Here is a 27,389-nt window from a genome sequence, read left to right on the forward strand (position 1 = left end):
AATCAGGGGCATTTCCCATGGCAATTTGATAATCTCTGTATTAGCATAAGACAGGAAGTAAGCAGGATCTGAAAAGGTAAAGGCATCATGAAGGGCTACTGATGGTATGTCATGGTAGTTCTTACCCTGGGGTAGTCACCATACAAAGGATAGTTGTACCTTTCCATAGTAGCCCATGGGTTGCTCCATCACAGAGAGGGTACTGGACTGAAATGGACTTTGGGTCAGATCCAATACTGCACTTCTTATATGCAAAGAAAGCACAAGTTATAAATAACCTCTGATCACTACAAAACCTTGCTGAATTAGAACTGTAGTACACCAGCTCACCATACCAATGCCATATGGTTATATGACCTCTAGTTCTCTCATTCAAAAGACATGTCTTAAAAATGAGACTGTTTTCCCTTTTTAATTTATTCAGAATGTAGCATATGGATTTGGAAAACTACTAATTAGAACTTGTTAACATAATGCCTTACTCCTTTTAAGCACACTAGTAGTATTGAGAGGCTGAATAATAATAAGGAAGCTGAGGACATTGCTCTCTATAACGTCCCAGGCAGTGAGAGCCCCTACTTGCTGACAGTTGGGGTCGACTGCATTACTGGGAGGCATGCCAGGTCACCTCGCGGACCTGTCAGATGACTCTGTAATAGGCACTGGTGGAAAGGCCACCTAATTGTCCTCTGCCTCTAATTGGAAATGTAATAATCTGAGTGGCATTATTCTTTAAACTGTCAGCTGTGAATTTTCAGCTCTTCAGCAGAAATGGTTAGTTACCATGGTGACTTGCATGATTCTTGCTGAACTCCAGTGAAGAATTATTGAAAAAGCTGAGTTTGGAGGTCAACACTTGGTTTGCCCTGAAAATCAGGAGAAGAGGGGGTGCCATGGGAGGTAAGGGTGGGCAGAAATCCATGTTCACTGCAGGTCCTTGGCTGAGGGCTGCACATGCACAAAGCAAGAATTCATAAGGCCTAATAGAAAATGATTACTATGAGATTGAGAGGAGAACAGAGATACCAGGGGGCTGCACAGTGCTCTGAAACCTTGGAGTTATGGCTCAGCCAAAAGTACGCAGTTGAGACCTCAGAAAGGCTATATATTACAAGCATGGATGACACCCTAGGACCAAGGACAAAATTAAAATAGACTCACCTTAATTAAAAATAAAAGTAAGCCTGACAGTTTCAAAAGGCACTTTCAGAACAAAACTCAACACCTTTAAAAGGAAACAACATAATCCAGACTTTCTGCAAGGTTGGTTTCATCTGCAATGTCTAACATATAATAAAAAAAAATTACTAGACTTGCAAAGAATCAGGAATTGTGACTCATAATAAAGGGGAGGAAGATGGAGTCAGCCCAAGAGAAATAGATCCTGAGATAATGAAACTTAAAGGAAAAGATGAGTGGACAGGGGAATCTCTGAAGAGAAATGGAAACTATTTTTTTTTAAAAAACTGGAAATCTAGAACAGAAAAGTGCAACTTCTAAAATGGAAAATTTATTGTTTGAGCTGCAGAGGGATGAGTAAGGGTTAAGTAGGCCATAAAGCTATAGGGGAACCCCCATCCCCCCACATAGAGAACATAACAAGTGGTAGCCCTAAAACAGAAACGGATATGACAAGTTTGAGAAGCTGAAATAATGACAGTATACCTGAAACTGAGAGAGCCAAGAGGAGAAACTCAAGATAGGGCTGGAGAACCTGAATAGGTGGTTAGGGGCCAGATCAGGCAACGCCTTTTAGGTCTTAAGAAATATGTACTTTATCATGGGGTCCCTGAGAAGCCATTAAAGGATTCTAAAGAAGGGAATGACATGGTCAGATTTGTGCTTTTATAAATTCACTGTGGAAAGGGCAAGTGTGGGTGCAGAGAGACTAGTTAGGAGGTTATTGCAATGGTCCAGGCATGCATAACTTAGACTTAGATGGTAGTGGAAAGAGATGGGTAGGTTAGAAAAATATTCAGATGGTGAAATCTGTAGAACTTGGTGATAATGAATGAGAGTGTGTAGGAGATGATGTCATCAAGAAAGACCCTGACTTGGACACAAAGTGAATGATTAAGCTACTCACTGGGATAGGGAGTCCTGGAAGAGACATAGTCCTGACCCTTTTGAGTTTGCAGTGGCCATGAGTCATTTGAGTAGAGATGTAGAAATAAATGATGCTTGGATAAATGGGTCCAAAACTTCAAAGAAGATCAAATGAGATAGGACATCTACTTTAAAACCTGGTATAACAGTAATGGTGTTGAGTTAGTGATGAGGTCCTATTTAGATAAGGATGAGATATTGAGTCAACAATGCTTTTAGCTGCAAGTAAATAAAAACTCAAGCAGTAGCTTAACAGATGGGAGGTTACTTCCCACACAAGAAGTCCCAGTTGCTGGGACCAAATTGGGAGAGGACTCTGAGTTGGCATTTCTGTGATTCTCATGACCTTTCCTTCCTACCTATTACTCATGGTTGAAAGATGGCTGCTGCAGATCAGATATCACGCTTCCATTCAAGACAGAAAGAAGCAAAAGAGGCAGTGTGAGTGACTAGAATGCAAGAACTTTCCCACAAACCCAAAGCCAATTTCCACTGATGTTCTGTTAGCCCCGGTTGTGTCATGTGACTACACCCAGCTTCAAGGAAAACTAGGAAAGCAGGCTCAGGCTTTTAGCTTCTGTAGTCAAGATGGTTGGGGGAAGGGGATGGGGAATGGGTGCTGGGATGGCCGGTGAGCTGTGCCTGCCACAGTTATCTTTAGAGCTCTGTATTTACATCTAGTTTTGCAGCTCTGAGGGCTGCCTCTGTGATGTACAGCTGGTGGTCTGCTTGGAAGCATGGCTGTGAAGGAGCCCTCCTTTCGTTCACTTAACTTCCAAATTATAAAGACGATGCCTGATGTAAAAATTACAGGGAACCCTGAAATATAAAAATCCTTTATTAAGGCTGTTCTGTGGCGTATTTGATTTTCCTCCCTTTACCCCCCCCCCCAACCAAGTCTTCCTAGGATTGTTTGCTTTATGAAACGTTAAAAGTGATTTCAGCCACTCGTTCTGTGAAAAAGAAAACTGGCAGTAGGAGTATCTGAAGAAAATGAATTAGTCTTGGCAGAGATGTGTGGGAGGATTCTTGTGGGCAGCACCACGAGGTGAGAGGAAGGGGAGGAGGGCGGATTGGAGACTCATACAGAAAGCAAGAGGGATTCAAAGCCGGATGGAACGAACGCTTCAGTTCCTGACAACAGGGTGACAATTGGAAGGCGAGACAAATAGACAGCTTCCCGTTTGAACTTTCCTGATAGATTTGTGGTTTTGGTTTCTGTGCGGCTTCCTTTAGCCCCCAGAGGCTGACTTCTCGCAGGCCCTCAGCTGCCGGGACACTATACATGGACTCCTCTTTGGCGTTAAGATGGACATAATCATGCCCTGATGGTGCTTAGTCAATGCCCACACCAAATTGGTGCTTATGTTTTCTAAGTTTCCAGGAGTTACCTGGCAACTGCTAGAATGTGAACCAAGTCTGTGATCACCTCCCACTTCCTATCTGCTTGCCCCTGATCTGATCAGTTCTCAGGCTTTCACTTACACCATCTTATTGAACCTTCACATTATTCTTTGGAGGGTAGATACATCTGTTATCCCTGTTTTACTGATGAGGAAACTAAGGCTCACACTGGTCATAAGTAACAGCACTGGGATTCAAATCCAGGTGCTTGAGCTCTTCACTGGCAGCATGTGCCACTTCTCAGGTAGCCTGAATTCATTCTTTCTCTCCCCAGCTGTATTCTTGACTAGGTGCTAAGAATACAGGTGAGAAAAGCTGAGGTCCCTGCTCTTTGGGAGCTTGGAGGCTAGTGCAGGAGACATTCGCAGACATGAGAGGTCACAGCCGTTGGGATCAACATCACATTGCAGGAGAGTGCAGGGGAGGCGAGGAAAAGCCCCAGCTCTACCCAGTGGTCTGAGGAGGTATCACAAGATGGTGATGAAAGATGGGAAGTGCAGAATATCTGTAAGGGAGCGTTTTGTTGCCTCCCAGACATGCAGGAAACTTCACGCTTCACAAGTATTTCCAAGTAGAATTTCTGCTGGCAAGAAGCAGATGGGCAACAGTGAGCCCTTATGAAATCAGGGAGGATGGGAGGTAATAAGCCACCCATTTCCCTGCCCCCTCTGTGCCTCTCATCTTGGTTTCATGTTGCACTTGTGGGTAAAGTAGAGATGCCTTTACCAGAACGCACTGGTCTTGTTGGACACTGCAAAGAGTGAAACTCTGGAGTTGGAGAGCCAAGGAGGTGAGGGAAGGGAATGAGGCTTATGACAGGAGCTCCTTGGGGAGGTGGAGGAGGAGGCTGGAGCAGGACAGCCCCGGAGGAGCAGCGGTACAAGGGTCTAGTCCCCTGGGTGCCCCTGGCTGCTTAAGAGTCCCCTGCACTCTGAAATGGGGACCCTTGGGCACCCTTGTTCTAATCCCGAGGCCTTGAGTTCCCTGTGAAAGCATTTGGCTGTCTGCTGGAAAGTGGGCTGTCGCCTGGCTTTCTGCTTCTACCCTCAGGTCCTCTCCCAGCCCCAGAACAGAGAGAGTGCCAGGAAGCACCTCCTCGTAACAGCATGCAAGTCCTTCTGTGCTCTCAGAAAACTTTGCAAAGGGATTGATCAGTGAGGTTTGGCGACTTGACCCCACCTTGTCCCCCGAAAAAGACCCTTGGCCCCAGTGTCGCCTGCTGTGTGTTCAGCCTGGCCCTTCGCACGGTGGGCGTGTGCACAGATTAGATGTTGGCCGAGGAAGCAAAGTTTCTGAGAACCAAGAGGAGCAAGTGAGAAACGTTTAACGAACTGTCAGCTTCTCTGCAGGGCGGTTGGGATAAAAAGCCGTGAGGATCCAGACCAGGGCCAGATTTAACAGCGCTAATGCTGAGGCGTATCTGCTGTGAGGGTTAGGGTTAAGCCCAGTGGCTTTAACGCTGTTACTGCATTCACCCCCACTGTGCCCCTCTGTGGCCAGTCAGGGCTGAGCGTGGCCTTATTCCTCCCTCCTTGTAAAAAGCAGTTTATCAGCTCCTGCGTGGTAGCGGGGGCAGAGCCCATACAGCTCTGGACCCCGGGACTCAGACCAGTGCTCAGACGCATTCTCGGAGCCAGCTTCCTGCCCAAGTTCTCCCCCAGGCCCTGGCTGTCTCTTCTTTTGGAAGCAGCAGACTCTGCTCCCATCCCCAGGATCTGGTTTTGACTCCCTGTCTCACAGAGCTAATTAATTGTTAAATTCTGTTCCTTCTTACATAATACTTCCTTCTGTTCTCTGTGTAACCTGCCTCTCCAGGATCTTTTCTCTCCTAAACCATGAGCCGAACTCTACTCTTCACCTTCCGTCCTGTCCTCTCAGTCCTCCTCAGGGTGATCGTTGTCTGGTGCTAAGGGGCGCAGTGAAGTCCTTCTGGGGGCGCGGGTGGGAGGGGGACAGAGGCGAAAGGAAAGTAGGTGATTTGAGGCTGACAGTCCCCGGCACTTTGCAGGCGAGCAAGAGGCTGCCTGGGGTGTATCAGGAGACTTGTACGCCAGCCTCCCTTCCAGCCCGCAGCCCCAGCCAAGGGGACAGGCTCTTCAGTGTCAGCTGGGGCTGAAGGTGAGCCTGTTGGGAGAAGGCCGCCGGCTGGCTCTGAGCAGGCCTTAGGGATAACTTCTGCTTGGAAGAGCTCACCAGAGTTGGTGCAGGGCTGGGTTCCAGCTCTGGATTTGGAAACCATGGTATTTCATGACAGAACAGGCAATGAGATTTCCTGTCCCCTAAATGCAGTGCCTTCCTGCCTGTCTTGGGAATGTCCCCCACCAATGCCTAATCACATCTGTATGTGGCCTCTATTAGGTCAGGTCTCTAGGGCCGCCTTATTTCCTCACCCCAGAGTTCTTGCCCACACCCTGTCCCTCCCATCAGGGAACTGAAGACAGCCCTGCCTGCACACCCACTCCAGAGTGTGTGAGAATGAACGAGAACTTCTGAAGGAAGGAGACACACAGTCTCCAGCTTGGCACACATACTCTGCAAGCCGGAAGGTTTCCTTTTTTTTTTTTGTTTGTTTCAAGAGGGAATGATTGCAAGGGGAAAATGGGAGAAATACATTAATAATATATTTCTTATTGTGTATTGACAATGAAATAAATTATAAATTTGATTAGGAAAAAAAATGAACAAAGTAAACATTATGTCTTGCTCTTAAACCCTTAGTAGCCTTTCTGAGCTCCCAGCCAGGTCCTTTAGGAGCGTAAAGGCCACCTTCTTTCTCAAGGTGTTAGCCTGGACTCCGTGGGAGGTAAAAGATTGATCAGCACCTTGTTGGGGGCAGTCCCTGGTTGTGCTCAGGAGCGCTAGTGAGTGTCACCAACGAACTTCTTTAACTTAGGGAGTCATCTGAATTTTAACACTAGAAGAAACCCGAGAGAACATTGTGCAGGCTCCCCGACATTAGGCTCAGTCTCCTGTGCTTTCTAATCACTGTCCTGATCTGAAAAACATAAAAGCCGACCAAAAAAAAACCCTCATGGGGCTTCCCTGGTGGTGCAGTGGTTGAGAGTCCGCCTGCTGATGCAGGGGACATGGGTTCGTGCCCCGGTCCGGGAAGATCCCACATGCCGCGGAGCCCGTGCGTCTATGCTCACGGCTGGGCCCGTGAGCCATGGCCGCTGAGCCTGTGCGTCCGGAGCCTGTGCTCCGCAACGGGAGAGGCCACAACAGAGAGAGGCCCACGTACTGCAAAAAAAACAAACAAACCCTCGTGCCTGCCTTTACTGCTGCCGGAAATTACAAAGTCAATATGGTGTCTAAAAACGAAGGGATAAATTGTTGCTTTATTTTAAGTAGGCCACATCCTGCCCTCCTCCTGCTCCCCAGGGGGGCTGATGGCCAGCTTGAGATGTCCCTGAAAATTACCGCCTGATCCCATTCCTCATTTTATAACTCAGGCCCCCAAGGCTAGGAAAGCCAGGACCCAACCTGAGTCTCCCAAGCCCTAGGCCTGTGTTTCGTCCGCCTGCTCTTGAGCACTAGTTCCCAAGCAACCAAGTATTTCCGACAACCACATGCAGAAGGCAGACAGTCGGAGGGTGAGGGTTGCAGGAAGCCAGCTAATGCAAGTTAGGAAATGTTATAGGTACAGGGAGAGGGCACAGATGGCCAGATAACGGAAAGTACAGTGATTAGAGGTTTTCTAGTTTGTTCTTGATGGAGTTGGCTTGTTGACCTCAGAGCTGGAGCAGTGTCATGTTTTATGTCATTATTCTCTAATCCAGTGCCCTTTCCTTACCCCAGGGCATTCTAAACCCAGCTGCCTGGAGAACAGTGAGACTGATCCAGTGGCTTCCACTGCTATTAAGGAAGCGAACAGACATTAGCAGATACATACATATCCATATTATATTGTTCCGTTTTGTTTTTCAAAATGTGTTTTCTTATAGAAAGCGACAATTTTCCACAGTATCTTTCCATTTCTCTATTTATTTTGCTTACTATTCCAGGGTGGCTGATTCTGAGTGTCAGAATTGCTTAAAAAAGAGATTTAATCCTTTCTAGAGCTGTAGTAAGTTGTGAACTCTGGTAAAATGCAAACTCTAGTCATTTAAAAACAGTATATTAGCAGCATAATTTTAACTGTGTAAAAGCATATGCACAAGTACACACACTCATAGTATGTTTTATCAGTTCTAACACACGATTGGTTTTAAATTTTATGCTCCACTGAGAATGAAAAATGCTCAATCAAAGGCACCATTGATTGTAAGACGTGTCTCAATTTCAGAATTTGTGGGGAAAATATGCATCTCAGTATCACTGGAAGATGGGATATAAATAGGATGGAAGGATATAGAACAAATATTAATAGTGATCTCCCTGGATGCTTAAGTTGATTTTGGGTAACTGTAATTTTTTTCCCCATCCTTTTCTGTCTTTTCCAAATTTTCCATAATGATTATTGTTATTTTGATAATCATAAAACAAAACAGCCTGATAGCAGGGTTATGTCAGCATTTATTTACACATCTTCTTTAGACCTGAGTGTCTTGGAAAGGGATGGTCTTATGTTCTTGCAAGTTTTAAGTTTATAAGCAAGCTTCCAAATCGAAGGCATTTGAGCAGAATGTCCCCTGGGACTGCTGTCCCCATTTTGTTTTTCTTAATTAGACCAATAAACGCTCTTAGTGTTGCTCCCAAAACTCCCCCTTCTCGGAACAAAAGCACCTTTTCAGGCAAGGGTAGCCTAGTGCCACAGATTGGGCTGAGTACCATGTTCTGTTTGCAGGATAGTGATTTAATTTCTCCCTCCTCCTAAGGGGTACAGTTGCAGCCTCTCTCTTGTACTGTGGAGACAGGGGCAGTGAGGTGATGTGGGTGGCCTCTGGGAATCAGAAGCTGTCTCATCAGACAGGTGGCTCTGTCACTGAGAGAGTTTGTCCTCTGCCATCTGCACTCTTAGGTTTTGGTGGTGACATTTCAGAACCTATAGTCACCATCTCTTAGAAGTTAGTGGAATTTAAATCATTTTGCTGCTGAAAAAGTGGGTTACCTGAGACAGAGGGAAAAAACAAAAAGGCTGGGGTGCGGCCTGAGTTGATACATGAGTAAGTTGATATATGAGTTGATACATGGCTGCCACTGTAGCTTCCTGGTTTCCTTCACCACATCCTTTCCCACAGAGCATGCACACCGGGACATCCATGCTGGTCATACCCAGAAAGCACTTCCTTCTTTCCAGCTATTCGGAAGCTATTTAATAGCACTTGGTTTGTTCCTCCTTTTCACATGGCTCTGAGATACACCCTTGATGTAAGTAAGCATGGGCTGCTTGGTGCCTCCTTTCCTTTTTCCTCTGCAGTCCCATGACCCATACATTGTTGGCAAGTCATACATCATTTGCAGGGTGCCTTGCTTAGAACTGATTATTTCCCTTCTGGGTTAATAGCACCTTCACTGGAATTGAGACCCTTGGATAGCACAACTGAATTTGTAAATAAATGTTTTACATTGAGATGTCACAACAAATGGATTTTGCTAGAAATGCATATTATTTTGCAGAAGAGAGATTAAAGTAGAACCATCAGAGAGAGAGAGGTAAACAAGGTAAACATCATGCCAGAGCTTTTTAATGTGTTTATAATCTTCATGCACAACTTCATGCCAGAGCCAAAGCAGAAGAGGGAGACTAGGACGTGAGAGAGTTTATTCCTCTAGAATATTCCAGAGGGGACATCTAGATTTTTTAAACATCTTACTGCCTCCAGAATTGACTTTCCTTTATTACAACTCAAATATATACTGTGTCTTTGGAGTAATTGCACTGAAATGATTCCAGGAACAAAAAGAATAAAGAAATCTTGGCAACAATAATAAGTTTTAGAAAAAATACAGACAAATTATCGTTCAAAAATAATTGCTGGGCTTCCCTGGTGGCGCAGTGGTTGAGAGTCCACCTGCCGATGCAGGGGACACGGGTTCGTGCACCGGTCCGGGAAGATCCCACATGCCGCGGAGCGGCTGCGCCTGTGAGCCATGGCCGCTGAGCCTGCACGTCCGGAGCCTGTGCTCCACAACAGGAGAGGCCACAACAGTGAGAGGACCGCGTACCGCAAAAAAAAAAAAAAAAAAAATTGCTAATCAAATCATACTGATTCAGAAGAAGGCTAAGTGTTAAGCTTTTTAAAAATTGTCCATTTTAATTAAATCTCATTAAATCCTGTCTCAAATCTGTAACCAGCTCTCAAGGTTGCAGTTTCTCGACTTTCCCCTTAGTAGCTAATAAATCCACTTGTTTTAAAAGGTCTATATTTCTCAGTTTGCCTAAACTTTTTTTTTTTTTTTAACCAAGGTCTTTAAAATGTGTCATGTTTTTAAAAGCACGTCTTCTAGAATTCTTATTTACGGTCCTGTTGCACCTTGTTCTTCATGCTTTAGCTCACATCCTGTCTTCTCTTGGGAAGTATGGATTTATTCCTGGCATTATTTCTGCTTCTTTGAAGAAACAGTCAGATTAGCCATGTTATATCTAATCCTCTTTTTATCCACTGCTTTGTAGTTTTCATCTTCCTCTTTCTTATTCCTGATTCTATTTTGTATTACTAAAGCCTTTTCAGTTGGATGTTTGCTTCAGCCCATCTCCTGGTGGTACATGCTCTTAAACACAGGCTCACACTGAGACTCATTCCTGTACAGTGTTGTTTCAACTTCTGAAGGCATCTTCATTCACGCGCTGTACCTATGGAGCAACAGTGGCCGTCTTTTCAGACTTATCCTAGTGAAATGATTATAATAGGTCCCCCCAATCCTAACCATAGTACTTCTATATATGCTAAATAATAACCACAGGGAAACTTTACAATTTGACTTCAGTTGAGTATTAAATGCAATAATTATTTGTAAAAATTGAATGAGGAGCCCATTCACGTTGTTCATTTCTAGGTTTTGCATATGGAAGAAGTTGTCTCTTTTTTTAATTTACAGAAAGATGCCTGAAAACTGAGCATGATGGCCCCAGAAAAATCAGATCTGGTCAATTCATTATTTGGGGTCTGCTGTTGACTTGGTCGAGTGAGCCATTTTTTCATTAATTAAGTGAAGGGAGTTGAATAATTAATGGTTTCCAAGTTGTGCCCAAGCCTTGGGAGTTGATGTAGAGGGGTTAGAGGAGAGAGCAGGGCATCTCCTAGAATAGTTCAGCTTTCAACTCTTAGATATTGGGTTCCCTCAGATTTTATTTGAAAAGGGATTTCATAGCACTTTAATAAAGAGTCTCAAAACCTGGTACTTCCCCAAGTTTTTGGATTCTATGAGCCAGTAAGATTTCTATAAATTGAGGTTGGCCAGAGTGGGTAAGGGAGGCACTGCCAACTGGCAAACGTAAGGACTTGAGATGAATACCATCTACTGTCACTGTAATTGCAAAACACCACAAAAAGTATATAATCTCAACAAAAACCCCAAACAAACAAACAAACAAATGAAAACAGTTCTTTGCATTGAACAACTGTAGCACTGTAAATGCTCACCAGGCTCTTCTTGTTCTGGTGGAGACTTGGTGGGGCTGGCCCTGGGCTGAGGGGGGCTTGTTGGAAGCTGTTGGGCAGGTGCTTTCTGGAGCCCTGTTCTTCAAAATTCAGTCGTGAATAATGAGTTTATTTTATAGTGGGGACTAAAAAGGGCTTGCTGGGTTATTCTCAAGAGTTTGGTTTCATTTTTTTCTTTTTCATTTCTTTTGATTTTTAAAAAATATTCATAGATTTGGTAAGGTTTTAAGCAGGTGGACTTTTTTCCCTGCCACAATTAGCATATCAAAACATTCACATTTCATTCTATTTGAATCTTTTGTCCTCATCGAGATCTGAATATTTTAAGCAAAGCACCTCCATAGGAAGTATTCCAGCTTTGACAGTTCAATCTAGAAGAAAAACACAGTGAGAGGGTTTGTAAACTGTGGCTCAGTAATGCAGGGGAAGGGGAGGGGCGTAAAGTGTGTCAGAAATGGACCCCATCAGCTCCGAATTTTCTGTGGCAAGAAAGGATGGAGTGGGAGTTGGGGCTAACCTTCAGATCATATAACGTGGGTTTTATCTGATGGAAAGACATCAGATCCCTTGATACCACACATAGGTTTGCTTGGAAGTTAAATGGAATCTCACTAATCCTTGGAGAGGAAAAGCCGAGGGTCATTCTGAGTTCATAATGCCCTAGTTACGTGCTTGTTGGCATTTAAGACCCCTTAAATCGCTGCATAAATTGAAAAGCTTTCTAAAATATATAATTGTATCAGAAGATTGAGTAATAGTTTATTAGCATTATGTTTTATTTTTCTAATATTAATATATTCAAGATTTTACACTTTTGCTACAATGATATCAGACAGTATAGTTTCAGCTAATATAGATACACATCAGGATGCTGAATTTTTTTTTTTTTTTTTTTTTTTTTTGCGGTACGCGGGCCTCTCGCTGTTGTGGCCTCTCCCGTTGCAGAGCACAGGCTCCGGACGCGCAGGCTCAGCGGCCATGGCTCACGGGCCTAGCCGCTCCGCGGCATGTGGGATCCTCCCAGACTGGGGCACGAACCCACGTCCCCTGCATCGGCAGGCAGACTCCCAACCACTGCGCCACCAGGGAAGCCCAGGATGTTGAAACTTTTAAAATCCATTATTAGTTAGGAAACTTGGTTGAAACAACCTAAAGTTACTCTCGTTAACTTAAGCCAAAAAGGAATTGGTCAGGAGAGGATCAGGTTCCTCACAGTTGGATGGGAAGGCAGGAGACCCAGGCCTAGGCAGGAATCAGGGAGAACAAGGGCACAGCTGAAATCTTGTCCTAGGAATGGTCTGGTTAAGTCATTGCTGCCATTGGTACCAGCATCTCCAGCCTCTCAGTTCTGGTGTGGCATTTAAACCAGTTGACCCTGTGCCTCTAGGTCCCCCCTCAGTGTTCCAGTTGTACTGAGCCTATGATTGGTTACACTATTTGTTTAGCTTCCACAGAGGAGGAGATTGGGATGGGAAAAGCACCCTCTTTCTAGCTTCCATAGTTGGTGGTGGGGCCCTGCCACTCACTCCATCTTGCAATTCCCCTCCCTACCCCTGCCCCCAAGAAAGAAGAGACTTCAGGTGCTGGGCAGCTTAAACAATAAAAGTTCACTATGCAATTGGGGAGAAAGGTTCTAAGGAAGATGCACTGTAGTTAAATGAGGCCTGAGGAATGAGTTTTTAGCTTCACTCCAATTAGCTAAGTGATGTTGGGCATCTTGCTAAACCTCTGGGAGCCTTTGTGTCCTTATCTGAAGAAAGGGAATTTTGATCACAACCCAAGCCCTATGACTCTATAACCAGAGTCTTCTTTCCAGGAAAAAAATAAAAATATAAATAGGATAATAGAAGCAGGCAGATCTCTAATAAGTGTCTCTTTTAACTTAGAGAATGATAAGCCAAAACTATGTGAAATATGGATGTGGGAAAGCAGGATTTAAGGACCTCTGCTGGAGAGTAGTCATTGCATAGTAGAGTATAGGAATGCGTATGAACTTAGGAGTCAGCTACACCTTGCTGCCAGTGCTTTTTCACTGTTCCACCCCATACTTTTGGAGTGACTTAGAGGAAATTTCTGAGACTTGTTTTCTCATCTGTGAGGTGGAGATAATACTTCTTGACTTGTCCTGTTGTGAAGATTAAATGAGGCAACATACATAAAAGTGCCTGCTACACAGGAAGTGTTCTACAAAGGTTACTACTCCCCTCCCTAGATGCCTGGGGATCTGGTTTTGTAGTACTGCTTGCTCTCTGAGACTCTCCCTTGAGTGGAGGGAATTAAATGGGAATTTGATGAGCATTTGCCCAGTTCAAGACACAGTCCTAGGCTCTAGGTCAGGCCCCTTGTGGGGTTTAAAGAAAAACAAGATAGTTTGCACTTGAATCATAGAGATCACAGGCCAACATTTCTCTATGCCATACTCTGGGAACAATGTGGGATAAGAGTTGTGACCTATGTAATACCAAACTTAGTAAGGTTTTGTTTTTACATTTTTATTATAAAATGAAATGCAGATAACCATATAACAAATATATAGCTTTTGAATTATTTTAAAGCAGCCGCCCTTGTAGGTCAAGATAGTGGATCTTGCCAGAGCACTCCAGAAGCCCTCTACATGCCTCATCTCAACATAAGTGCCTCCCTGGCCCCAAAGTAGCTACTATCCTAACTTTTAGATAGTAGTCATGTCCTCACATCTCTCTATAGTTTTAGCACCTAAATGTGCCTCCCTAGAGAGTATAGTTTATTCCTACCTTCACTTTTTAAATTTGATGTCTTTCAAGTACTTTAATCTACAGGTTTCCATCTTTATCCCTTTCTTTTTCTTACAATTTATCAGTTGAAGGACCTGGGCTGTTTGGCCCATAGTTTCCTGGGTTTTGCTGATTGAACAGTCATGGGGCAGTTCAACATGTCCCTGTGTTCTCTGGATTTCCTGGCACCTTTTATTACACGAAACAATGTCTTCTACAAGGGAGCTCAGTGGCCATATTATAATTGAAGTGGATGGGAGCATGGAAACTTTGGTACATGATTCATTCATAATTGAGATACCACATGCCATCTTCTAATGTCCATAGCAGCTGGTTTCTTTTGAAAGAATTTCTAGGAAAGCCTTATTTTAGATGAAGTTTACATTGCAGTTCTTACCAACTGACTCATTTTTATCTCTCATGCATCTTTAGGGTAGTATATCAAAGATCGAATCCCAGAAATCCCATTAACCTCTGGGTTATGCTAAAATTAGTTGTTCGGCTTTTCAAGTCTGTGCTGTCAGTAACAGAAACTCTATGTTTCTAATATTTGTTTTGTAACATTTTTTAAATGTTACATGTATGTGTAGCTCTGCAATTTCATGTTCCATTTATGTCGGCCAGGAAGGGAAAATATGGAGAAACTATGGTTTATCTGAAAGATTTTGGGAATAAGCTCTTTCAATCAAGTAAATATTCTCCTTAGCTGAGTGTGTTTATAGGTACCTTTACGTATATGGTTAGTTTCCAAGGAATTCGTATCCAACTAAATATATATAAACTACATATGGAATATAATTCAGCTTTTCTTCAGTGAATCATGATCTTATGCTGCCTTACGGCCACCCCTACGAGTGATATTTTTTAAAATATTTATTTATTTGGCTGCACCGGGTCTTGGTTGCAGCACCTGGGATCTTCATTGCAGCGTGTGGGATCTTTTAGTTGCAGCATGCTGGATCTGGTTCCCCGACCAGGGATCGAACCCAGGCCCCCTGCATTGGGGGCACAGAGTCTTAACTGCTGAAGCACCAAGGAAGTCCTTATGAGTGATTTTTAAACACCCCAAAAGTCACATTTAGAAATAAACCTGTATCAAATAAATAAATAAATCTGTATCAATTTTTTTTTTGGACTTTTGTAACTTTCTCTTAAAGCACAGAGTTTGCAGGCTTAAAATCATGGAATTGAGTCCTCTTGAGGTCCCTGAGGGAGGGAAAGAGAGGGACACCAATGAAACTGAAAGGCCACCAAGGGGCCCACTGAAGAGCCAGGTTCCTGTTGGCTGTGCTGCAGGAGGACAAGGCCACCTGTCCATGGTCAGCAGTGTGTCCCCTGGGACAGGTCTATTGAAACCAGAGCCTTGGCTGACCCAGGTTATTAGAGGTAGGCTTCCTCGTCATTATCAGGGAAAAGAGAAGGGGAAAGGGTTGGTTTCTACATTACCTTGGCAGGAGGCCCATTTCTCTTTTTTTTTTTCACTTATTCAGAATACCTATTATATATCAGAAACTATAGGTGCTGAGTTTACACTGGTGAACAGAACTCTCAGGGAGCTTATAATGCAGAGAAGGAGCCAGACCGTCAACAAGCAGTCAAACAGACTAGAGAAGAGATGGACCATTAGGGATGTGGGAAGAGCAAGGAGAATGATAGGGGCACCTCTTTAGATGGGGAGACTCAGCAGCCACTGTATAGAAGGTGAGGAAACGGTGTTTCAAGGCAAGAACATAGCATGTGCCAAGACCATGAGGCAGGCTTGGTATTTTTGAGAAACTGAAAGGCGGCCACTTTTTTTTTTTTAACTTTACAATAAATTTTATTGACTTTTTTATTCTTTATACAAAAGGAACTGCTTATACACTGTGTGATTGTTGCTTTAATTTTTTTTTGAATTTTATTTTATTTATTTTCTTATACAGCAGGTTCCTATTAGTTATCCATTTTATACATATTAGTGTATACATGTCAATCCCAATCTCTCAATTCATCACACCACCACCACCACCCACCGCTGCTTTCCCCCCTTGGTGTCCATACGTTTGTTCTCTACATCTGTGTCTCAGTTTCTGCCCTGCAAACTGATTCATCTGTAAATAGTGCTGCAGTGAACATTGGGGTGCATGTGTCTTCAAATTTGAATTACGGTTTTCTCTGGGTATATGCCCAGTAGTGGGATTACTGGGTCATAAGGCAATTCTATTTTTAGTTTTTTAAGGAACCTCCATAGTGTTCTCCATAGTGGCTGTACCAATTTACATTCCCACCAACAGTGCAAGAGGGTTCCCTTTTCTCCACACCCTCTCCAGCATTTGTTCTTTGTAGATTTTCTGATGATGCCAATTCTAACTGGTGTGAGGTGATACCTCATTGTAGTTTGGATTTGCACTTCTCTAATAATTAGTGATGTTGAGCAGCTTTTCATGCGCTTCCTGGCCATCTGTATGTCTTCTTTGCAGAAATGTCTATTTAGGTCTTCTGCCCATTTTTGGATTGGGTTGTTTGATTTTTTAATATTGAGCTGCATGAGCTGTTTATATATTTTGGAGATTAATCGTTTGTCCGTTGATTCGTTTGCAAATATTTTCTCCCATTTTGAGGGTTGTCTTTTCGTCTTGTTTATGGTTTGCTATGCTGTGCAAAAGCTTCTAAGTTTAATTAGGTCCCATTTGTTTAATTTTGTTTTTATTTCCATTACTGTAGGAGGTGGATCAAAAAAGACCTTGCTGTGATTTATGTCAAACACTGTTCTTCCTATGTTTTCCTCTAAGAGTTGTATAGTGCCTGGTCTTACATTTAGGTCTTACATTTAGGTCTTACATTTAGGTCTCTAATCCATTTTGAGTTTATTTTTGTGTGTGGTGTTAGGGAGTATTCTAATTTCATTCTTTTACATCTAGCTGTCCAGTTTTCCCACACCACTTATTGAAGAGACTGTCTTTTCTCCATTGTATATCCTTGCCTCCTTTGTCATAGATTAGTTGACCATAGGTGCGTGGGTTTATCTCTGGGCTTTCTATCCTGTTCCATTGATCTATATTTCTGTTTTTCTGCCAGTACTGTATTGTCTTGATTACTGCAGCTTTGTAGTATAGCCTGAAGTCAGGGAGTCTGATTCCTCCAGCTCCGTTTTTTTCCCTCAAGACTGCTTTGGCTATTCGGGGTCTTTTGTGTCTCCGTACAAATTTTAAGATTTATTGTTCTAGTTCTGTAAAAAATGCCATTGGTAATTTGATAGGGATTGCATTGAATCTGTAGATTGCTTTGGGTAGTATAGTCATTTTCACAATATTGATTCTTCCAATCCAAGAACATGGTATATCTCTCCATCTGTTGGTATCATCTTTAATTTCTTTCAACAGTATCTTATGGTTTTCTGCATACAGGTCTTTTGTCTCCCTAGGTAGGTTTTTTCCTAGGTATTTTATTCTTTTTGTTGCAGTGGTAAATGGGAGTGTTTCCTTAATTTCTCTTTCAGATTTTTCATCTTTAGTATATAGGAATGCAAGAGATTTCTGTGCATTAATTTTGTATCCTGCAACTTTACCAAATTCATTGAGTAGCTCTAGTAGTTTTCTGGTGGCATCTTTAGGATTCTCTATGTATAGTATCATGTCATCTGCAACCAGTGACAGTTTTACTTCTTCTTTTCCAATTTGTATTCCTTTTCTTCTCTGATTGCCGTGGCTAGGACTTCCAAAACTGTGCTCAATTATAGTGGCAAGAGTGGACGTCCTTGTCTTGTTCCTGATCTTAGAGGAAATGCTTTCAGTTTTTCACCATTGAGAATGATGTTTACTGTGGGCTTGTCGTATATGGCCTTTATTATGTTGAGGTAGGTTCCCTCTATGCCTACTTTCTGGAGAGGTTTTATCCTAAATGGGTGTTGAATTTTGTCAAAAGCTTTTTCTGCATCTATTGAGATGATCGTACGGTTTTGGGTTTTCTTGGTGGTTGTTGTTGTTGTTGTTTTTTGCGGTACATGGGCCTCTCACTGTTGTGGCCTCTCCCGTTGAGGAGCACAGGCTCCGGATGCGCAGGCTCAGTGGCCATGGCTCACGGGCCTAGCCGCTCCGCGGCATGTGGGATCTTCCCGGACCGGGGCACGAACCCGTGTCCCCTGCATCAGCAGGCAGACTCTCAACCACTGCGCCACCAGGGAAGCCCAATCATATGGTTTTTATTCTTCAATTTCTTAATCTGGTGTATCACATTGATTGATTTGCATATATTGAAGAATCCTTGCATCCCTGGGATAAATCCCACTTGATCATGGTGTATGATCCTTTTAATGTGTTGTTGGATTCTGTTTGCTAGTATTTTGCTGAGGATTTTTGCATCTATATTCGTCAGTGACATTGGTCTGTAATTTTCTTTCTTTGTAGTATCTTTGTCTGGTTTTGGTATCAGGGTGATGGTGGCCTCATAGAATCAGTTTGGGAGTGATCCTTCCTGTGCAATTTTTTGGAAGAGTTTGAGAGGATGGGTGTTAGCTCTTCTCTAAATGTTTGATACAATTCATCTGTGAAGCCATCTGGTCCTGGACTTTTGTTTGTTGGAAGATTTTTAATCACAGTTTCAATTTCGTTACTTGTGATTGGTCTGTTCGTATTTTCTGTTTCTTCCTGGTTCAGTCTTGGGAGGTTATACCTTTCTAAGAATTTGTCCATTTCTTCCAGGTTGTCCATTTTATTGGCATAGGGTTGCTTGTAGTAGTCTCTTCAGATGTTTTGTATTTCTGCGGTGTCTGTTGTAACTTCTCCTTTTTCATTTCTAATTTTATTGATTTCAGTCCTCTCTCTCTTGATGAGTCTGGCTAATGGTTTATCAATTTTGATTATCTTCTCAAAGAACCAGCTTTTAGTTTTATTGATCTTTGCTATTGTGTTCTTTGTTTCTATTTCATTTATTTCTGCTCTGATCTTTATGATTTCTTTCCTTCTGCTAACTTTGGGTTTTGTTTGTTCTTCTTTCTCTAGTTCCTTTAGGTGTAAGGTTAGATTGTTTATTTGAGATTTTTCTTGTTTCTTGAGGTAGGCTTGTATATAGCTATAAACTTCCCTCTTAGAACTGCTTTTGCTGCATCCCATAGGTTTTGGATTGTTGTGTTTTCATTGTCACTTGTCTCTAGGTGTTTTTTGATTTCCTCTTTGATTTGTTCAGTGATCTCTTGGTTATTTAGTAACGTACTGTTTAGCCTCCATGTGCTTATGTTTTTACATTTTTTTCCCCTGTAATTGATTTCTAATCTCATAGCGTTGTGTTCAGAAAAGATGCTTGATGTGATTTCAATTTTCTTAAATTTACTGAGGCTTGATTTGTGACCCAAGATGTGATCTATCCTGGAGAATGTTCCGTGCACACTTGAGAAGAAAGTGTAAACTGCTGTTTTTGGATGGAATGTCCTATAAATATCAATTAAATCTATCTGGTCTATTGTGTCATTAGAGCTTGTGTTTCCTTATTAATTTTCTGTTTGGATGATCTGTCCATTGGTGTAAGTGAGGTGTTAAAGTCCCCCACTATTATTGTGTTACTGTCAATTTCCTCTTTTATAGCTGTTAGCAGTTGGCTTATGTATTAAGGTACTCCTATGTTGGGTGCATATGTAATTGTTATATCTCCTTCTTGGATTGATCCCTTGATCATTATGTAATGTCCTTCCTTGTCTCTTGTAACATTCTTTATTTTATCTGATATGAGTATTGCTACTCCAGCTTTCTTTTGATTTCCATTTGCATGGAGTATCTATTTCCATCCCCTCACTTTCAGTCTGAATGTTTCCCTTGGTCTGAAGTGGGTCTCTTGTAGACAGCATATATATGGGTCTTGTTTTTGTATCCATTCAGCAAGCCTGTGTCTTTTGGTTGGAGCATTTAATCCATTCACGTTTAAGGTAATTATCGATATGTATTTTCATATTTCCATTTTCTTAATTGTTTTGGGTTTGTTTTTATAGGTTCTTTTCTTCTCTTGTGCTTCCCACTTAAAGAAGTTCCTTTAGCATTTGTTGTAGAGCTGGTTTGGTGGTGTGGAATTCTCTTAGCTTTTGCTTGTCTGTAAAGCTTTTGATTTCTCTGTCTAATCTGAATGAGACCCTTGCCAGGTAGAGTAATCTTGGTTATAGTTTCTTTCCTTTCATCACTTTAAGTATATCCTGCCACTCCTTTCTGGTCTGCAGAGTTTCCACTGAAAAATCAGCTGATAACTTTATGGGGATTCCTTTGTATGTTATGTTTTGTTTTTCCCTTGCTGCTTTCAATAATTTTTCTTTGTCTTTAATTTTTGCCAGTTTGATTACTATGTGTCTCGGCGTGTTTCTCCTTGGGTTTATCCTGTATGGGACTCTCTGCACTTCCTGGACTTAGATGGCTATTTCCTTTCCCATGTTAGGGAAGGTTTCGACTATAATCTCTTCAAATATTTTCTCAGGTCCTTTCTCTCTCTATTCTCCTTTTGGGACCTCCATAATGCGAATGTTGTTATGTTAAATGTTGTCCCAGAGGTCTCTTAGGCTGTCTTCATTTCTTTTTATCCTTTTTTCTTTATTCTGTTCCACAGCAGTGAATTACACCATTCTGTGTTCCATGTCCCTTATCCGTTCTTCTGCCTCAGTTATTCTGCTATAAATTCCTTCTAGTGTATTTTTCATTTCAGTTATTGTGTTGTTCATCTCTATTTGTTTGTTCTTTAATTCTTCCAGATCTTTGTTAAACTTTTCTTGCATCTTCTCAATCTTTGCCTCCATTTTTTTTGCGAGGTCCTGGATCATGTTCACTATCATTATTGTGAATTCTTTTTCTGGAAGGTTTCCTATCTCCACTTCATTTAGTTGTTTTTCTGGGGTTTTATCTTGTTCCTTCATCTGGTACATAGCCCTGTGCCTTTTCATCTTGTCTGTCTTTCTGTGAATGTGGTTTTTGTTCCATAGGCTGCAGGATTTTAGTTCTTCTTGCTTCTGCTGTCTACCCTCTGGTGGATGAGGCTATCTAAGAGGCTTGTGCAAGTTTCCTGATGGGAGGGACTGGTGGTGGGTAGAGCTGGCTGTTGCTTTGGTGGGCTGAGCTCAGTAAAACTTAAATTCACTTGTCTGCTGATGGATGGGGCTGGGTTCCCTCCCTGTTGGTTGTTTAGCCTGAGGCGACCCAACACTGAAGCCTACCCGGTCTCTTTGGTGGGGCTAATGGCAGACCCTGGGAGGGCTCATGCCAACGAGTACTTCCCGGAACTTCTGCTGCCAGTGTCTCCATGGTGAGCCACAGTCATCCCCTGCCTGTGAGACCCTCCAACACTAGCAGGTAGGTCTGGTTCAGTCCCTTATGGGGTCACTGCTCCTTCCGCTTGGTCCCAATGAGCACAGTACTTTGTGTGTTCCCTCCAAGAGTGGAGTCTCTTTTTCCCCCAGTCCTGTCAAAGTCCTGCAATCGAATCCCACTAGCATTCAAAGTCTGATTCTCTAGGAATTCTCCTTCCGTTGCCAGACCCACAGATTGGGAAGCCTGACGTGGGGCTCAGAACCTTCACTCCAGTGGGTGGACTTCTGTGGTATAAGTGTTCTCTGTTTGTGAGTCACCCACCCAGCAGTTATGGAATTTGATTTTATTGTGATTGTGCCCCTCCTACCATCTCATTGTGGTTTCTCCTTTGTATTTGGATGTGGGGTATCATTTTTGGTGAGTTCCAGTGTCTTCCCATGGATGATTGTTCAGCACTTTGTTGTAATTCTGGTGTTCTTGCAGGAGGGAGTGAGAGCACGTCCTTCTACTCCACCATCTTGAAGCAATCTCGTTGCTCTGACTTTTTTTTTTTTTGAGGTATAGTTGATTTACAATATTATGTTAGTTTCAGGTGTATAATGTAGTGATTGAAAATTTTTATAGATTATACTCCATTCATAGTTATTATAAGATACTGGCTATATTCCTTGGGCAGTACAATATATCCTTGTAGCTTATTTATTTTATACATAATAGTTTGTACCAAAAGAAAGCCACTTTTTTTTTTTTTTTTTTTTTTTTAAGAAAGCCACTTTAATTGAAGTAATGAACAGTCAGGAACCTGAAGCAGGACTTTTACCACCTTCTCAAAAGTCAGTTTTCACTCAGGCAAATACTGAAACATAATGGTCCTTTTGGGCAACTTTACTTGACCCATAAAGCATTTTGTATATCCTATGGAAAGCCATCTCACAAGCACAGATGTTGGAATATATGTATGGCATTGACACATGTTGATCTGCTTATTGTACTTAAAACTAGCAACTCTGGTTTTCCTTGATCCTGCCCTGGGAGATTGGGCAGTACGGTTTCATCAACATCATGAATTGGCTTAAGCATAGGTCATGCTGAATTATGAAGTTTCAAAACTTACCTAAAATATTTCTGAATCTTTGTCATCAGCTATTTGGTTTTTGTGGATCTCCTTTCCAAATGACCAGGTAGACTATAAAATACCCACGGTTTCTAATTAATGACATTTCCTCATAAAAAACGTTTTTATCTTTCGTGATTAATGGTCCGGAAATGGGAGAACCCTAGAATCATTTTGTTGAAGATGACCTATAAACATGAGCTGGGTAGTTGGGTCTCTGCATGAGGATTATGCCAGGTGTCACACAGCTAGGTTCCTATTGGTAGCAAAAAGGAAGCTACCGAGCCTTAGTGTGACGTTGCGTTAAAAGGACAGCTTGAGCTCTTCACTGAGGCTTTCCAGTGCTCTCCTTTTCCAATTTTGCACACATGTCTGGTTTCTATTTTAATATTAGCGTAACTCCGTTCCCTCTTTCCTTTGCTTTTCTCTCAAGATTGACAGCCCCATGGCAGGAAGGCTCACCCTGTTATTGACTGGTCATTGCACCCTACTGTGGGCTGGGCAGGCACTCTTTAGTTGCTTCTTTTCCCTTCCTTTCTTTTCTTTTTGGAGCTTTTCTTTCCTCACCCACCCACTTCCTATGACTTTCCTTCTCCTCTGTGGTCCACCCCCCAAATCTTTTATATCTCTCCCTACTTTTCACTCTGTTACTTTTCTTCCCTACCCTCCCACTATTTTTCTTTTCCCTTGATTCATTTCCACGACCCGTGTCCCATCTTCTTTGATGCTAATAGCATTTGGCATTGCAGTTTGATCAGTTACCCAACGAATAGCCGCAGGCTCCATGTGTGCATTATTTAAACTTCATTTTAGGGACTCTGGCACATCCTGCTTTGTGTATGCCCAAGTCTCCAATGCCTAGATGATGTCCTTGTGTTTAGGGTTGGGGAGTTAATACATTCCTGGGAATAAACAAATGAATGAACACATTGCTGGTCAACTTGATGGTGTCCATAATCCACAATTTCTGCCTCAGAAGAAATTTCTGGATCTTGAAACTTGCAGGCTCTCCCAAATAAATGAGAATGGATGGATAGATAGATGACAAGTGTAGAAAATGCTCTGTGTTGTTTATCACACGATAGAGTAAGTCTCTGCCCTGTAGGCAAAATAATGCAGTTAGTAAGGTCTGGGTTTTAGTCCTGGCTTGTCCTTTCCTGCAGGCTTGCATGAGAAAGCTATACGCTTTTTCAGTGTGGGTTCATTAATCTGAAAGTGAGCTACCTTACCCAGAGTGTGTGAGAAGAGATGTGTTTAAAAGCACTTTATGAATTACAAAACACTACACGAATAAAGCATCGTTATGTTGCCTGTATTTGTCATAATACAATTAGGAATTTAAAATTGGACTCTTATTATAAATATATGATTTACTTTTAAACTTATTTGTTGAAAGAATGTATCTCATCTTCAAATAAAGGGATGGCATGAGCTTGAGACCATAGAGAATAGTTTATTGAAAAGCCTCCCTTTTGTAGGATTTTAGGATTAAAATTAGACGATGAAAATAAATGTGTGCTTTTAATAGTAAATGTTACACAAATCAATGTGATGGTTTCCCTTATGCTAATTTTTATTTTTTAAATAAACTTATAATGTTCTATATATGATACAGTTGAGTTGTAGAATAGCCATACCTGTGAATGACTTATCTTAGGGTTTAAAAATTCATAAACTTGAACTTCTTTTGTTTAGGTCCCAGACTGTGGAGGAGAATGCACTAACCACATCCATCAAAGATGTTAATCATGGTCTCCCCTTGTTAATTTTCTTCTCTCTCTGAAACCTTGGCCCGCTCAAAATAGAGAAGTGAGTGAAACCCATCTCACTAAGTTGAGTCATGATGAGTGCATCTGTGTGACCTTTGCTGGGCCTCTCTGATTGACAAGTGAAGAAGAAAAGGGCTAAATCCTGAACCTCCTTCAGTGTCCCCAGTTCTCCCACCTTAGCGATCCCCAGATCACTTGTTTTGTCTTAAGTAAGCTGTGTGCTTCTACCTCTCCGTTCTCCTTTCATTCCTACAGCCCATGCAGGACGCGCTGGCAGACCTTCCAGAATGGTACGGAATAAAAGGCATGCAGGCCCACTGGATCGGGGACTGTGTGGGCTGCCATTTGGACTTCACATTAAAGGTGATCGAGCAAGAGCATCTCCAGCAATTAATGCTCAGAAACCCCCTTCTGCATTTTTAGAACTCTTTGAAGATACCAGCAACTTGAGACTCTGCAACAGTGCTATCCAGTAGAAAGATACTGAGAGTCACATATGTAATTTCAAATTTTCTAGTAGCCACATTTTTTAAAGTGCAAAGAAACAGGTGAAATTAATTTTAATAACATTTTATTTAACTCATTACATCCAAAATTTTCATTTCAAGATGTGATCACATTGTAGGCCTTTGCTTCTTCACCAGGGTGAGGGGTGCGGGTCTCTGAGCCATCTGGCTACTGTATGTGGAATGTCTTCTGTATTCTCTCCCTTGCCCCATATTTTATCGTGAAAGTGTTTCCACCTCCATTCCTGGACCCACCTGAAAATGAGACATCTCCGGAGGGAACACTCTCAGTCCTGCAGGTACAGGGCCATGTGGCTGTGCCTCTGAGGCCCCTCGCCTGGCTCCATAGGTGACACCTAATTGGCACTCAGTCCATAGTGTGGACTTTTAGTTCTGGGCCCCAAGCGCTTTGCACATCATTGGCACTTTGTGAGCACATTTGAATGTGTGAACAAAGGAGGATCTGGCCTCTCTGTGTCCCTTGTGTCTGTCACATAGTTGGCATTCAGTTGGTGCCTAATGTTTGACTCTTCCTTGAAAGGCATTTAACCAGCCCTAGGAGCACTCATTCTTGAGCTCAGCTCAGGCTGTCCTTTCTTTCCTATTCAAAATGGAATTAGCCTCAGTGTCTTTTTCTGGTTAGAAATGTTGATGCCTTTATTTGTAACTTAAATCCTGGAGGAAAGTATAGCTCCTTTCTCAGGACGAATAACATTGACAGTTATTATTGATTTGTGAACAAAGGAGCCAAGAACCGGGGAAGGCATCCTTCTGAGCATGCTTTGACCCCCTTTGATTTGGGGCCCCCAAGTACGCCTGGTTGTGGGCACTGGGGAGGCCTCCTGAAAGAGGAGCTGTGACCCTCTTCTCTCTTGCCCTTTCTGCCCCTGCCAGGGACCAACTCAGGTCCCCACATCCCTGTGGCTATGGTCAGAAGCTGTCACCACTATCTGGGATTGGGGAGGGGTGGGAGGAAGGGATATGGCTGGGGAGCACAGCAGCCCAGAGGGAGGACTGAGAAAATGACTCTGCTTCCCCCCTGCCAGGTTGATGGGCAAGTCACAGGAGAAAAGCTGAGCGCCTACACGGCCACCCCCGAGGCCGTTTACGGCACTGCCCATGTGGCCATCTCTCCCAGCCACAGACTCTTACATGGGCACAGCTCTCTGAAGGAAGCCTTTCGGAAGGCTCTCATCCCTGGCAAAGGTGAGTTGGCAAGTTAAGGTTAAGACGGGGGCATTATGCCTTACGTTTCACAGAGTTCACGGTCCTTTCACATATGTCATCTTGTGTGATCTGTTATTCTCCTTGGCCTAACTTTTCATGTTTTGATTTTAAAACATGAGGATCAAAAAGAACTTTGAAAACGTTAAGTTACTTTGAGTTACTAGTTTGTCTGCTTCTTAAGTTTTTGTTTGAAAGCTCAACTCTTTCCCTTTAAATATAATCTAGATTTAAAGCTCTTTTCTGATAGGAATAGAATCTGGTACTTAACTTATAATTTTATCATCAAATAAAACTATACTGACAGGGACAAGAAGGAAGCCAATGACAATTAAAGGAAACATTTCAATAACTTAATTTTAGTATCTTTAAGAATTCACACAGTGATCTGAGCAGACAAGCAGAGTCCTGCTCAATACAGGCCTTAAATGAGTGGATCAAGCTGACCTAGAATTGGCATAGCAGGTGTTGGTCAGTGAGGATTGGGAAGTGCCTATGCATTAGTCAGTATTCCAGGGTTGCAAGCAACAGAATCCATCTCTGGCTAACCCAGGGGAGGAGGGGAACATACTAGAAAGCTGTGGGGAAGAACCAGTCTGGAAGAGGACTTGGACCAGACAGCCATGGGGGTTTGGGCAGTAGGAGCTAATAGTCTCTTGCGTACCACTGACTGAGTGAATCTGCTCTCACCTCGCCCTCAGTGCTTGGGGCACTTGGTTTGAGATTCCTGTTGCAGAGAAGGGTGTTCACTTGGTATAACTGGGGACCTGGCCTTTTTGTTGGCCAAGGGAAGGCCAGGCACCTTCCTTGATAGACCAACAAGACTGTCATCAGTGAGGAAGGGGTAGCTTTCTGAAACTCAGAGGCTCTTCCCAGAGGAAGGGGATATGATCCTGGGCAGGCGAAAAGAAATCACCTGTCATTTAGAAGTAGGTCTCCAGAGAAATGTAAAATTTCTGTAAAAATCTCAGCCTCCTTCACTTTTCATAGACTATAAACTTCAACCCAAAAGCACACCATCTGAATTATTGGACGTCTATTTAAATTATTTGATTAATAAAATTTTTTGAATGGTGGCATAAAGTTTTTTTTTAAATTGCTATTCTTAAAATAGTCAGAATGAAAGATTTCCTGATCACATTGGAAAGATAAACAATGTCATCCCAGCTTATCTCTGCTTAGGACTTCTAATTGTTTACTTAACAACATCAATATTCAGATCAGTTAATACTTACTGAGAGCCTGCTACATGCTGAGCACTTGGGGATGCATAGATGGCCGTTCACAGTCCTGTCTTCAGGGGGCAGAGGCGGGGTCATAGCAGAGGAGACCCAGATGCATATGTAATTCACTGGCACAGGACAGATATCACTTGGTTGGTTTCATCTCTTTTGTTGTTGTATATTGAAATGGAGAAAAGACTCTTAAGATTTCAGTGTGTGCTTATAAAGTCCAGTAGCTATCTCTCTCAGTTTTATTTTCCACGTATTCAAAGGAAAGACTGGATTGTTTTCAACTGTTTAGTTTAAAGGGAAAACTTGTTGTTTTTACTTTCATGAGCATTTTGAGATTCCTTGAGGGCTATGTTGGTTGAATAATATCTAAAATTGAAAAACTGAAAAATATAAACATCTGGCCTTAGATTTTTTTCCCATGGTTAATTTGGGGACACAAATTAAAATGAAGTAATAGCAATAGAGGATTAACTAGCCA

At 42.4% G+C, this 27,389-nt stretch overlaps 1 protein-coding gene across 2 annotated transcripts in view; it reads left to right on the forward strand.

Moving 5' to 3' along the window:
- The window catches only part of LARS2 (leucyl-tRNA synthetase 2, mitochondrial), a 161,609-nt gene that overhangs the window by 76,949 nt on the left and 57,271 nt on the right, over positions 1–27,389 (forward strand). For both annotated transcript variants that reach the window (XM_029243573.1, XM_029243575.1), the window contains exons 8-9: positions 24,202–24,309; positions 25,499–25,658. In XM_029243573.1, coding sequence (XP_029099406.1) covers positions 24,202–24,309; positions 25,499–25,658 — 268 coding nt within the window. The remainder of the gene's footprint in view (positions 1–24,201; positions 24,310–25,498; positions 25,659–27,389) is intronic.

This window comes from Monodon monoceros, unplaced genomic scaffold, assembly GCF_005190385.1.
Source record: "Monodon monoceros isolate NGI ecotype Baffin Bay Population unplaced genomic scaffold, NGI_Narwhal_1 Super_Scaffold_3, whole genome shotgun sequence".
Classification (NCBI taxonomy): Eukaryota; Metazoa; Chordata; class Mammalia; order Artiodactyla; family Monodontidae; genus Monodon; species Monodon monoceros.